The sequence below is a fragment of the Antedon mediterranea genome, chromosome 11, assembly GCF_964355755.1.
Source record: "Antedon mediterranea chromosome 11, ecAntMedi1.1, whole genome shotgun sequence".
NCBI lineage: Eukaryota > Metazoa > Echinodermata > Crinoidea > Comatulida > Antedonidae > Antedon > Antedon mediterranea.
The window spans coordinates 9,085,005-9,099,768 of record NC_092680.1 but is presented as its reverse complement, the minus strand read 5'-3'; the positions used below and the strand labels follow the sequence as shown (position 1 = coordinate 9,099,768).

General features: G+C 33.9%; 2 protein-coding genes across 3 annotated transcripts; one reads left to right on the top strand and one right to left on the bottom strand.

Moving 5' to 3' along the window:
* Positions 1-36: 36 nt before the first annotated feature.
* On the top strand, positions 37-3,332 carry LOC140062543 (large ribosomal subunit protein uL24m-like). 2 transcript variants are annotated; one of them, XM_072108803.1, is made up of 6 exons: positions 37-103; positions 875-1,096; positions 1,429-1,524; positions 1,677-1,780; positions 2,029-2,165; positions 2,791-3,332. In XM_072108803.1, exons 2-6 carry the CDS (start codon positions 905-907, stop codon positions 2,925-2,927), a joined length of 666 nt encoding a protein of 221 aa, XP_071964904.1. In that variant the 5' UTR covers positions 37-103; positions 875-904; the 3' UTR covers positions 2,928-3,332. The 2 variants fall into 2 exon arrangements, with proteins under 2 accessions (XP_071964904.1, XP_071964905.1); XM_072108804.1 differs by lacking the exon at positions 37-103 and adding an exon at positions 106-163.
* A 919-nt stretch (positions 3,333-4,251) lies between these two features.
* LOC140062250 (uncharacterized) lies at positions 4,252-7,551 on the bottom strand. The gene is made up of 3 exons (XM_072108379.1): positions 7,362-7,551; positions 6,685-6,779; positions 4,252-6,463 (listed from the first exon to the last, which is right to left on the bottom strand). The coding sequence occupies exons 1-3, from the start codon at positions 7,396-7,398 to the stop codon at positions 6,008-6,010; spliced, it is 588 nt and encodes a 195-aa protein (XP_071964480.1). The 5' UTR covers positions 7,399-7,551; the 3' UTR covers positions 4,252-6,007.
* Positions 7,552-14,764: the final 7,213 nt, after the last annotated feature.

Here is a 14,764-nt window from a genome sequence, read left to right as displayed (position 1 = left end):
GATCGTCGTGACAATAGAAACAGTAAAAAAAGTATTTCATGAGAGACGCATGAGGGCGAGAAATCGTCAAGTTTTTGGTGGAAAACATGCTGTTGTTGTTTTGGTGTGTGGTAGTTTAAATTTGCAATTATTAATTGGTGAAATGAATTAGGCCTAGGCCTAGGTAAACTCCTACAGCCAATGTATTTATTTCCTTTTCAAATTGCCTAGGGGCCTAGGCCTAGAGGCCTAGCCTAGGCCTATAAATATACCTAACCTAGGCCTAGGCTAGGCCGCTAGCTAGAGGCCTCTAGTAGTAGTAGGCCTAGGGCCTAGGCTAGCCTAGCTAGGCTAGTTTAGGCCCTACCTAGACTAGGCCTATAGAGGCCTAACTAGGCCTAGCCTAGCCTAGTAGGGCCTAGTTTAGGCTTAAAATACAGCATATTAAAAATAAACTAGGCTAGGGCCAGCCTAGCTAGGAGGCCCCTATCTTTTATTTAGGCTTTCTATAGGCCTAGTACTATAGGCTAGGCCTACTAAAAGCCCTTGACTAGACTTACGATTACTACACTACCAGCCTGCCCTCTCTCTAGCTTGGCCTATTATTACTACTACGTATCTAGAGTTTTAAGTAAACTATCTGCAGCAAGGTACTACTACTAGGCCCTAGTAGGTAGGGCAAGCGGAAACGCTCAATTGTCAACAACGACTGGTGGCGCTACACAGCGTCTACAACTTGTAGACGCTGTGTAGCGCCACCAGTCGTTGTTGACAATTCTGTTCAGACCATTCCAAACACTCTTTTTAGGTTGTTTGGTGGACCTATGCTTTTTAAGCACACTACAATACTTATGTATGAAATTAATTACTTTTATGAATATGATTGATTTTACAGGTTATGAATTTGTGGTATTGAACACTAAAGATGCCCCGTTTAACACAACTATGTTTGGCAACAGCCAGACACATCAAAGAGATAAGAGTGAACAGACATTTCCGTTATGGCATGGCCCGACCCGGGACCTTGCAGTCTCAGATGGCAAATCTTCCTGGTAAAGAGAGGCCACCAGTTATAGTTAGACCAATTAAGGAGTGGCAAATTCACCTTGGTGATTTGGTAAGTGAAGACTAATCTAAAGAAAATGACATGGATATGTCCTGGGTGTGAACTCCAACTCTATGAAACAACCACACCTTGGAAGTATTTAACCAATACTAAAGCTTATTTTAAGGTTTTCTACCTAACCAATACAGTACCAAACCAATACAGTACCAAACAAAGAAATCTACAATAAATTGATAGGCAAAATATGCAAATACTATAAAACTACTATAGTATAACTAAACACATGGTGTCATAATCTATTTTTCTAATTACTAAATTAAAATTAGTTTGGACTTGCATTATAGCTCTCCAGTTAATAATAATAATCTTATCTTTTTTATTAGGTTCATATCCTAAAAGGAAAAGATATAGGTAAACAAGGTCTGATTTGTGATATTATCAAGGAGAGAAACTGGGTAGTTGTAGAAGGTCTCAATTGTGTAAGTTTTGATACGGTATTTATTTTGAAAGCAGACAAGCTTAATTTTCTTTATACAATTTCATTGTGTTATAGTGAAAAAAAAAAATAGTGCAGAGCCTGTTTTACATTTTCACCTACTTACAGTACAATACATTATTTAATTGTTTACAGTGTTATAAAATGGTAGGCAAAATGGAAGGATTAAGAGGAACTATGGTTGTAAGTGAGATGCCTTTAGATTACTTTGATGTTGCTCTCATTGACCCATCAGACAAGTGAGTATTATTTCATTGAGTTACAAATTTAGGCCAACAAATGTGAGTGTGATTGATACTAGGTCTAGTATTGCATTGAGTTAAAAGCTTAGACAGCAAAACATAATCCCCTCCCCTCTCCAAAACAGCCACTAGGAGAAACGCCACAGATTACTTTGTTGTAATGCTATCAGTATTTGCATTAAATGACTGCTTATAAACTATTTTTTAAACCAAATTATAACACACAATACAATTTGTTGTTACAGTCAACCGACAGATGTTCAGTTGCGTTACACAGAAGCAGGTGATCGTGTTAGAGTATCAAAAAGAACGGGCAGAGTCATACCAATACCAGCCAAAGCGTTACTAAATCCAGATGAACCAGATCCTGCTAAATACACAGGTAAATGAATAGTGTCAGACATTAGTTACTCCACCCTTTATGTGGAAGAGCACCCTATATTCGTATATACTGTACAGTATATGCATATATTTATATACCTTTCCAAAGTTCTTATTTATTTGTTATGTTGATTCATATTTATATTGAAAGTTATCAGTAATTGAAAGAACACCTACTCCAATGAAAACTCCAATATGCACCTTGGTACAATATGCACCTACTCCAATACGCTTCTTGCTCCTATGAGCACCATTTCTATTAAGCACCTGCTGTAATATGTTCCTTCTCCAATATGCACCTCCTCCAATATGCACCTCCTCCAATATGCTCCTTGCTCCTATATGCACCTTTCTCCAATGTGTACCTGCTCCAATATGCACACAGCTCTAATATTATTCATTCAATTCATTCAAACTTTTATTTATGAATCTCTGGTCCATAGAAGTAAAAATTACATATATATGAAATAAAATAAAAAAAGACTAATTACTACTACTCATCTCAGAATGGCATTCCATCTGGAGAGCATCTTCTTATATGTACACCTGCTCCAATAGTTGCTCAAACACACCTTGCAGCTGTATCTGGCTATATTTCTATATAACAATAAACTTTTTTTTCATAGATCAACCCAAGGACACAGCCGCTGATATGGCAGTCAAGAAAACATATAATATAGAGAATATATCAGTTGAGGATGACTTGATGGATAAGTGTAATATTATTGAAACAAGGAAAAGAGCAAAGACCTACTGGTACTAGAAAAGAACTAATAATTTGCATTGCAGTAGCAAATAGTATCTATTTGTGCTGTTGAAGCCAACAAATTGTCTGCATTAATTTTTACCAAATATGGTATTAACTGTAACTTATTTAACTACCTGTATAGTCATGAATCATCCATTTTTACAATGACACATGTATGTGAAGACAAAACTATATAGCAGTAGCATGACAAAGTAATAATTATTGAGAAAAATGCTTTAGGATCCGTAACTAAATATAAAAAGAAAATGTTGTCGGGAGAATATTATTAACATATTTCAAAAAATATTGTATCTGACCAGCCCCAACTTGTACAGCACTGTCCGAGTTGAGCTTTAGATGTTGAAGAAAGTATTTGAGGTAAAAAAAATATTAAAAAGTAAAAACTGGAAGAACTATTAATGTATTATAATTTTTAACATCATTGCGCACAGATTAATATTTTAGTTTTCTTCTGTAATTCACCCACTTTCGATCGATCATGAAGGCCAAAAACAAATGGATTGCAGTGAAAATACTGGGTTTCCCCCAATTTGTATTAACGGATACTGGCAAAACAGAAAGACAATGCAGCAACTAGGCAACGTCAGACTAGGCCTATAACTAGCGTACGCTGTTCGTACGCTGTTCGTACGTCGCCGCTGTTTATCATCTAGGCCTACCTGGCTAGGCGTAAAGACCGTCCACGAGAGGACATTCACCGTGAGCTACTAGTGCATTGTTTCTCTCTTTTTATCATAATTTACCATAAACGGTACATTTAAGACAAGGAATGACCTGGTTTAATGCATCCAGTATATGCATTATTTTTACAAAACGCCAATCAAAAATTGTAGGCAATGGGTCTTTAAGCTAAGGGAATTACTGTACAGTACATACTGTAGTTCTAGTCAGCATCAGATTTAAATTTTGTACATGTAATCTATTTCCTATGGCCTTTTGTGAACAATTCAAACATGACCAAAACTACTGTCAATAGCTTTCATGACGAGATTGACCTATGACCTCAATTGACTACATGTGCAAATCCAGGATGTTAGGAAAAAGGAGTGGTGAACAAAGATTGGATTCTTTTCACAATTACTTTAAAGATTTATTGTCCCCCTTAAAAATATTTTACATTTTTTGTTGAATTTTCCATTTTTGTGTCACATAATAGTTAGTCACTTTGACCAACAATTTGATTTGGTTATTTTTTTCTACAAAAGTAAACTTTATTAAACTGCTAAGGCCTACAGTATTTAAAGTCGGATTTATTAGAACGCAATAGGTGTATTTTTTATGTTTTACTATTTTAAAAAACACTGAAACATTTTGTACTGATATACTTCAATATTTTATTTCTAAACCTTTTCTCCTAGTACTTAGTACTTCATATCATAATGCATAATGCGAAGTGTTTCTGTTTATTGCTAGGGCACAGCAAAGATAAAACTATGTCCTTTTATGAAACTCCAAATTGCAAAATATATAAACATAAAACATTAAATTATAATAACAATTGCAACCAAATATACATTTCATAATTATGACATATTTATTAAAAATGTTCATAAAGCTTAAAATCATTGAGTTAATTAAAATATACAAAGGGTAGGCACTATAGTGCGTTCTGTGTCCCACTGAAAATATTTTTTTGTCATTATATTCTTGGCATGCAATTTCAAAATACTATGTCTAAATACTTTAATACCTTTACCACTGCCGAGACATAATGTACAAAATGCCAAATTGGCCCTATGTCAAGAAAAATGTTATTGCTACTCCGTAATCCCCAAAATAAAATACCAATATGTACGTAACCTTTAATTATTTGTCATTAGATACATAATATAAAACTACTTTGTTTACAAGTAAATTGAAACCTTTTAAAATCTCATAAAATATAACTCGAAATACAGTACCTCAGATTTCCCAATTATAAATAATATATATATATATTTCCAATTCATCACTTACACCATTATACTAACTACACAATTATCGATTTGATATAATTTGATCAGTCATATTCTAAGTACATATATAAAAATGTACTACCTCAAAAATTATGTTAAAAGTCAATACCAGCCTGCCTCTGTAGAGCATGAGCTAATGTCAGTTTATCTAAGTAAGCTACATAGGCACGAATAGACTTAAATGCTATTTGCTAGCATGTCATGTAAATTGAGGGAAACAGAATCAGTGTACTGTAACATGGCATTATAGTTTCAGATATTTTGGCAGCGTGGAAGCCCAAATTTGATATTCAACCTTGAGTAGACGACATGTTTTTATGACACACTAAAATTTGAATTATAGCCAACTTTTTTACATAATTTTTTTAAAGGATGATTTCAAAATGTACAGTATTATTATGCTGAAAGTAGGAATTTCTTTAAATTCAATTAATTTTGTATCTATTATTAATATTATTCCTGAGTGAGATTATAGAATTTAATTTAAAAATAAACAAAATCCTGTATCTTGTGTTTGGAACAAACTAGTTTTAAAAAATGTTAAAATTTCATATTTCAAATTTTCTTTTTGATTATTTAGAGAACATCTATTAAACTACTGTACTGTATATACCATTATATTGCCCAATTAGCAAAAATAAATATATTTTTTTCTAAGTATCTAATTCTAAACTGGTACATTTCTTAATAACTTTGTTTATCAAGGGCTCTTTTTGAGAGGTTGTTTTCAACATTTAACAACAGATACATCTGCAGCTATTTACATTAATATAAAATAACATTAAGTTGGGATGTGGTGGTTATCTTGGGCGGGGACAGGGGCAATGATACAATTTGAAATTTTTAACTACAATTTCACATATTCTTCTACCACTTCACAACAATATAACATACTTGTTGTCAAACACCTATTGTTAACAGCCTTATGTTTTTTTAATTCAATTGTGAAAACAATATAATTATAAGGCACGGTCCAATTAATAAAAATTAATTGTATAATATTTATACTGATTTAAGCCATGTGTCATGTTTACAATCTATACATTGGAAATAACATTACAGTAATGGTGTACTTATGGATAACAAATTGTATGTGATAAAATATATTTTAATATAAATTTATGAGACAGGCTGGGGCTTTAGCATTACCATTGGAATTTTTTTCTGACGGATACAATTATCACAACACCATACAGCAAGTTCTTCCTTGCGTAAGAGATTGTATGCAAACTCTGTTAAACCTGTACACCGTTTGTGATACCAGAAGTCACAGCCGCCCTCACACATGATTGCCGTGTCTGTGTCCTGGACTTCCTGTTGGCACATTCCGCAGGGGTAAGATGATTGACGATTCATATTAGGATGAAACATGAGGGATTGCAACGAGCCGTTATCAACACCAGTGTAGTTTGGTTGTGTTGGTTGCTGGAACGAATTAATGTTGGTGTATGGGCCCAGTCTCTGCGGATTCATCTTCGGAAAGACTGAGAAGTTGGAGGCTGGGCTGTCATCAAACGGATTACAAATGGTGATGTTCTCTTCTTTTGGCTTTGGCGGTATTACAGATGAAAGTGCCTTTAAATAACAAAAAAACAGTAAACTTTTCATAGGTAAAATATTATGGTACCAGTAATAATAATTTATGATACTATGTATACTTTATTTGTGATGGGAAATTTGTTTATGTTAGTAATGCATTTCATAATGCATAGCAACTCACTCTACCCATTTTTGAAAATTATGCTTAATTAGTGAATTTTATTTATGCAAGATGCTTGTATTTGGGTATACTGTACCTGAGAAGGTGTACGTTTTTGTCGTTTGGTAGTAGGGCTCAATGGCTGGCTTAATCCTCTTCCACTGTCTTGGTCTCGATCGCTGTCAGTGGAAGCTGTAAAAAAAAAACAAGGAAGTACCACAATCAAAAATGTTTGATACATATATATAAAGCAAACAAACAAATGCATACAAAATAGTGGACAGTTTACACAGGGAGGTATAAAAATATTACAGCACCTCCCTGGAACAGTTTAGTCTCATCTGCTAACCGATGACTAAAAATGTAATACTCCTGGGACTACCTCTATTAGGTCTAATAATTCTAATTAATTTTTTTAATTAATGAAATAATAAACAATAAATTATTATTGATATCAATTTTTAGATTAATTGAAACAGGCTCTTCTAGGCTAGCCTACCTACATATTCTTCTTAGTTGCATTAATCTTAGACTTAAGATTATCCTTATTCTTAAGAAAGTAAAAACCTAGACCTAGCCTACTCTACGACCAGCCAGTACAGAATCCATGCCAACTTATGCTCCCCTTATGCCTAGGCCTCTTAAGTCTTTTATAGGGCCTGCACTACCTCCAGGGCCGCCCGATGTCAAATACAAACGACGTCCCCCAACAACAAGCAAGTTTCTGCAGTTTTGGGGAGAAGTTGTATTGCATAATACATTATTAAAACTTACTTCTAAACCGTTTAGGAGGTCGCCTCTCTCTTGGCATTAAGACTATTTCGGCTACTACATTTAAATCACTACCTCATCTATGAAGTGGTAGTAGTTATTTAGAGTCTTATATCCGTAGGCTAGGCCTAGCCTTACTATTTACGCCCCTTTCCAGGACCTTTTGTATGGTCCGCAGAACATCGCATGCCGCCGTGTGTCGCGGTGTGTGTTGGCAAAACGTTACGTTACACAGATAAATGGAACTGGCAACTAACTATCGCTAGGCCTATATTGTTTACCTACGTTAAATTCAATTTGCAGTTGTTAAATAACAACAGCTAGCAATAACAAATTGTATGAATCTACTAATTGATTTTGTATTTTATAAACGAGATTAGTAATTAAAGACTACACTGCGATGAAAAGTTATTTCCGATTCATTTCTAATTGTGAACCCATTGAATAAATGGAGGAGTCCATGGCTGTCTTAATTTTTAGGGGAGATTGGGGGTGGGGGAAATAGCATTATAATGTGGTTTTAATATAATGTGACAAAGTATCTGTTCATAATTTTTTCCATATCATAAATGTTTGGTGGTGCGAGACAGTGCACTTTCTATTGAAAAAAAAAATAATAAGGGTGTTTATATACTTCCACTCATTTATGAAGCAAATTACATTAAGTGATTATAGACCTTACCTAATAATATCAAAACCAATTAATATAATAATAATAATAAACAATAATATAATGTTTCATTAAGATTGAGAACGAATTATTATCATCTTCATTCTCCGTGTTCCATGGAAGCACGAACCCAAGACATAACAAATCTAACTCGGCAATTGAGCCATCTTTATGGAACTTGGGTATCATTTATCAGGCGTATTAAACCATAAACAAATATTATATGTAGGGCTTTATATATATATTTCTGATGGCACTCCAGTAGGCCTATAAACATCACTTACCTCATATTCGTCTGCTTAGGGATTGGTGTCGGTTGTGTTGCTTAAACAAGGTGATTATTGCAATGTATATTGCTGCAGATGCAATGCTACAAAGCCGTTATTGTACTTTTTTAATTTAAGGAGTAGGAAGCAAGCCATTGTGACGTCACAATTATGATTATACGGTGTATAGATCTTGAAAGAAACCATCAATGAGTTAATTTACGCTTAGTTTATTTAACCGTCTCCTCTTAAGGTATTGGTCAGTATGACGCGCGCGAGTGTATTTGAAACTAGACAACGTTTAGATGATGAACGACTGAGTCGTGTTGATTCAAGCACTGATACACATCCTTACGTTATTATTTAATGCCTAATAAAAAAAAACCTATCACACCTACACTAAGCAATAAATAATATATTTCATATTTTCACCATTTTTTCAATTGAAATTATGTCTCCCGCTACTTCAGTACGGTAGCGATCTAAAGTCTTCAACACATTTACAATGTCATTTTCTTTTGAACACTAAATTCTGTTGTGGATCGGAAGCAACGCATTTAACCAACCAACCAACCACCTTTCTCTGGTCCAAGATTTACTAACGTATAGAAAGGATGTTCCAAACAGAATAATATACTGTTTTTCTTATACAACAGTATATTGCAGAAATGTGCCTATATTTAAACAAGGCCAACAGCCATTAAGTCGCGTGCTACAATGCATAGTGATACCGGACCGACAGACAGACCGACAGACAGACCGACAGACAGACCGACAGACAGAGAGACCGACCGACATAGTGAACTATACTGACCGAAATTACTGAACATGTTTAAAAATGTTGAAATGTTTAAAAACATTTATTTTTTTTAAATTTACACGTGCGTAGCCTGTCACTTTCGACGTGCTCGTATAACGTAATTTCGAGTTGAAAAGTAAGTCAAGAAAACAGAAATCGGGCAAAAAGAGTGCGCAATAACATTTAACGCGCAGTGCGCGCGCAAAAATATGCGCACTCATGGCAATTTTGTAAACGCTTAAAATTGCCTGAAATGTACTCTTATTTCATCGAAAATAAATTTTGAAAATGTTAAGCGCGCGTACGCATGCGTTACATGCGCTACGCACGTAATTGTATTGCCATATGATGATTTATGCCCTGAAATTTATGAGTACCAAATTTTATTTAATTGTGATTCATGGTTGTGAAGATATGATTACAAACGTGATTTCGTTAAATCGTGCGTAGACCGCGTAATTTTTTATTGCGCACCGTCAAAACATAACCACATTGATTCCTGGCCATAAGGAATATACTGTGAAAAATTGACCTAGCTAGATTAAACTGATATCAAGATAAGGTCAGAAAGCGATAAAACGCATAGTGATACCGGACCGACAGACAGACAGACAGACAGACCGACAGACAGACCGACAGACAGACAGACAGACAGACCGACCGACCGACATAGTGAACTATAGAGTCGCTTCCACGCGACTAAAAACACGATAGTTGTAATAATGTTATAATTTTGGTATATAGTGCACGGTGTAAAAATCATTAATTTTAATCTTCGTATAGGACTAGTTTTTTAGTCAAAATATTGATTACGACTGAAAGGTTAATACAGTATCTATAATCTCATTTTAATTATTACATATTATTTTATCCTTATATCGCATATGGATGGAGATTATCGGTTCTAAAAAATTAATCAACGTAAAAGCTCATCACTTTGCGACCAACTATGAATTATGCGTGAATCTGATGTCTTATATCATAATTGTCTCATTTTTTGTTTTTCCGAGCTATTTAATCAAGAAAGTGAAACTCACTGATTGGTTGACTTGTAAAAATCAGATTAAATCATACCGTAAACATACTATACGGTATCAGATTGTTAGTTGATAGTGACTTGATTAAAGGTGCGGTCAAGGGAAGTTGGTAAGTTGTTTTTCCAATGTTTAGATTAAACATAACACTTTTGTTGAAAATGAAAATATTTCAGCCCTGGTATAAGTATAATGGCTTAATTTTTTTATTAGCTTATGAGCGGACCCTGAATTCGTCTGGGCGGAGGAAGAGTTAAGGGAGAAAACACGTATTTCTAGGTGTTGTTTCTTAACCAAATGTGCCTCATCTCAACAAAATAAGATACCCTGTTGTTTCCGTCTTTTGAATTAAGCTTTTTGAACACAAAAACAAAAGAAGTAAAAGGCATGGACCCAACATCAAGGCATAGTCGATTTAAAACTACCGGTTATGTTTTGATGACATACGATTACTCTGATGAGAAGTAAGTTTATCTTATTACTTATTTTCTTTCTTTTTTTTCTCTTTTTTGGGGGGGCAACCCACTTTTATTGCAATAATAAACAATATGGTAAAGGTTACAGTATATATGTCTATCAATGATTATTTAAGTGATATTACATAGACTGAGGTTAAAAGATTATATAAAATATTATTATCAATTAAAGATTTGAAAATGTTTTTTTTTTCTCTTTTGTGGGGGCAACCCACTTTTATTGCAATGATAAACAATATGGTAAAGGTTACAGTATATGTCTATCTATCTATTTATCAATGAATATTTAAGTGATATTACACAGAACGTTATTTTCTTTCTTTACGATATATTTCCATTTCTTTTATTCATCAACTTGTAAATTCAAAGCATAACGCTTTACTGACTTGTCATATTTTCAAACTTATACATTTATAAATTACGTACATTGATGATGTTACTAATTTATTCCTTTTGGTTTATAATAACATTAACAGACATAATCAAATGAGTCGTACATCGTACTACAGAAGCAGTTGAAGGTTGATAGATTGTATAGTGTACAATCATGTTCTACTGGTAATTTGGTCTGAAAAAATAGACTAAGAAATTCGAATTTTTTAGTCAATTTTTTTTTTCGTTTTTTTTGTTGATTTTTCAGGAATGTTAAAAAAATATGGAATCATTTGTTGGAACATGGAATTGCGGTCCGAGCTGACATCGACGTATCTGAAGATCTTATATTGGATAGTTTGTCAGATAGCGTTAAACACGCTGTAGCTGTTATCGTGTATCTATCTGAGATAAATATGGAAAATAACGTTTGCAAAACAAGTAAGAAATAGTTAATAGCATTGTATTACATAACACACTCAATTTGTGTTGTTATTTATGCTAAGTACAGCTTCATTATCTATAATTGTGGATACGTAAGTACTCCGAGGGTCGTCTCATACAGTGCTTTAAGTGGGTATACGTCGTCGCGTTATTAGATAAACATTGTTAAATCACTTAAGAAAGGTCAAAGAGCACAAATTAATGTTCGTTTTATCAACTGTATATAGTATGTTGTTTAACACAATATGACCAATTGCTTTTCTAGATATTTTTTTCTTAAATGTAACCATATTTCCTATTTTGTTGCATTTTTTAAAGAAAAATAATTTAATTGTCGATACTGCAATATTTATTCAAGTATGTAGGTATAGTTGTTTGTACAATAAACCAATCATTGTTGTTAACATGGAAACAGAGTTTAAGCAGATATACGGATGGGTTGCTGAACTTCAAAGATGTTACCAAAACTTACAACTTTTACAAATCTCTCAATTTGGAACGTCAATTTCTAATATACTGGAAGAAATAGTTAAAATCGTGAAAAGTCATGGCGGTATATCTAGTACTAAGAAGGTAACGATAACAAGTTTAGGCCTAATAGTAAGCTATTCTGGCCTATATATTTACATCATTGAGCAATTGTTTTAGGCTATAAATGACATGATATAATGTTAAGATTAACTAAAACAGTTACACAAACACTAAATACTTTTACATGAAGCATGATCATGTCGCATTTAAGAAATGAGCAATTATATCTGAAGAAACGAATTCTCTCTCAATTATAAATATTACATTACTACAATTATTGGTTACTTATAATTGGAAGGTAAATCAACTAATACAACTTTCTGTTAGCTTCCACCAGTAAACCAACTTCCTACACCAACTGAAGTTATGATTAGCAAGCAAGTGTCAGCTACAAGGAACCAAGTCGAAACATCATCATCTCGAAGAATTAGAAAATTAGGCCGTGTACATAATAAACCTATAGTAGATATCTTAACGCAACACCCAGTCTTAAGAGAAGAACGTCATACGTTAAAAGGAAGACAACGAAAAGAAAAGGTGCAACGGTAAGTAAATAACTAAAATATTGAATTATGCAACTATTATGTTTTCAAATATAGGCAGATTCTGCGATAAAGCAACACACGTGTTTCACATGCGAGCCTGTATGTGATGCTGAGTGATAGAATTTGTCTATGATACTGGAAAATTTCGTCATATGGAGCATGATACATCACTCAAAATTAATTAGACAGTGCATCTTTAGCAAAAGTCCTTAACTACACCTTATCTTTGTCAGATTCATGGATGACAAAACCGACCAACTGTTGTGCTTTGTTTCCACCTCTTTGGATAATGCTGTTACTACTGTCACAAATGTGTCAAATACCGTTCATCTACCACTACAAGATGGCGAGGAACTTATAAGTGATATTATAAAGATAGACATGACTGAAAACGTCTATAAGGATTCATTAATTACAATTCAAATACCTATTCGTCATCACCAAAGCGTGACGTCAGAACGACTTATCGTCAAGTCTTCTATTGATGATGGTACAAGCTGGAATACAGTCACCACCTCATCAATCGTAAACCATCAGGTAAGTCTATGTGTACATTATTTCATTTAACATGTCTATAATACATTTCTTTTCAATTAAGATACGATATCAAATACAAACCAACAGTGTGTTTGAAAATAATCAATTGGATAAGTTAGACGTCAAAAGAAGTCTTCCGATTTTGTGTAATTCCAAGCTTGGTCTAATCTAATAAAACAATAATTATTATTATTACTTTTCGAAACCTTTAGGAAAAACCTGTTTGCAAAATAGAAGACAAACCGTTTGGAATATATTGTATTGTCATTGGGTTGGAGAGAGATAGAGTAACGATTGACAAAAATGGTGGTAGTATCAGTTCGCATACTGAACCTAAAGTGCGTTTGACGTTTGATCCGAATAATCTATGTACGTCAGAGAAGGTGCAAATTATGGTAAGGGATTCGGAATACACATAACGCATGTCACAGTTTTCTTTAAAATGGCAATAGCAGTAATCTTGCTATGTATGATGTATTAATCTGAAGTTGTGCAACCAACTACCAACATATCCAACATTATATACACATAATAGGACAACATACATCCAATTTCTGTTCACATATTCTAACGTAATGTAATACAATCATGTTCCGTTTTCGCGAACCACCCAACTCGACGTGGTGACGATTTCAAATCTATCAATTTTTTTTTTCTAGGTTCAACCGATAACTAAACATTCTTCGAACTTGAATCAACACAAAGTGGTATCTTACAGTCCTTTCTTAATTGTTGAACTAACAATAAGTAACGCAACAAATGTTGTCCTACCAGTTAAAATTACACTTCCAATTCGAAACCACGTCAATACTAATGCAGAAGACAAACATCATCGACCTCGTACGGCTCCAACTGGCAAGAAACATGAAAAGTCAGAAATGTCATCAATCTATGTTCTTTCCAAATTACACACAGGATCATGGAGAACATGTGATGTTTTTGATATTCAAAAACCCAATGATGGCACTATCTCTTTTCATACCAATAAACTAAACAAAAGGTTGGTAGGTTTTGCTACGTAATTTACATATTTATAACAGGTCATCAGAATAATTATTGATACAGAAAAACAGAAAAGAAAACTATGAAACACCTGTTATTAGCCCAAACATTATCGCTTCGCTAACAACCAGAAAACATACTTTTCAGGAACCTATGTATGTAAGAAATCCCACGGTAAATTTTACGTTACTTATTGATGAGTTAAAAACATGTTACGTGATATTTAACACCCTTCCAGTGTTATGTAGCTCATTTGACAATTGTATGATTTCAAAGCGTCACAATCTATTCCCAGTAAATGACACTCATAAAAAGACCTAAATAAGTTGACAAACGAATAATATAAGCAATGCCTTTTTTAGGAACAAAATGGTTGTCATCGAAACAAATTCGACCGATCTTCTGCCTGACGTAGCTAACATTCTGGAAAACACATGTGCACAACAAACTGCAAACGTTATTCTCCACCACCATAAAGACAATGAAGAGAATTTTATAACACGAATTGTTCCAAGTGCACAATGCAAAGACGCAGTGGTAGAACTTAAGGAAGATAACTACTGCGGACCTCCAGCACCAAGTAGAGACGTCATGATCCAAGAAGGCCAACTGGTCAAGATCGCCCTAGAAGGCAATATAAGAATCGTTGGTAGAAACGAAATTACTTTTCGGTTTTATAAAAATGTGCGAGTGAAGGAAGAGTTTTTGGTAGAGTCTGTTGACCCACAAA

What these genes read in the sequence shown, in the direction of transcription:
- LOC140062250 (XM_072108379.1), bottom strand. Translation starts at nt 7,398, where the DNA reads ATGCCAAGAGAGAGGCGACCTCCTAAACGGTTTAGAA. An exon ending in ACCTCCTAAACGGTTTAGAA is followed by an intron (nt 6,780 to 7,361) that starts GTAAGTTTTAAT and finishes TTTTTTTTACAG; the next exon opens with CTTCCACTGACAGCGATCGA. An exon ending in AAAAACGTACACCTTCTCAG is followed by an intron (nt 6,464 to 6,684) that starts GTACAGTATACC and finishes TGTTATTTAAAG; the next exon opens with GCACTTTCATCTGTAATACC.
- LOC140062543 (XM_072108803.1), top strand. Translation starts at nt 905, where the DNA reads ATGCCCCGTTTAACACAACTATGTTTGGCAACAGCCAGACACATCAAA. An exon ending in AAATTCACCTTGGTGATTTG is followed by an intron (nt 1,097 to 1,428) that starts GTAAGTGAAGAC and finishes CTTTTTTATTAG; the next exon opens with GTTCATATCCTAAAAGGAAA. An exon ending in TTGTAGAAGGTCTCAATTGT is followed by an intron (nt 1,525 to 1,676) that starts GTAAGTTTTGAT and finishes AATTGTTTACAG; the next exon opens with TGTTATAAAATGGTAGGCAA.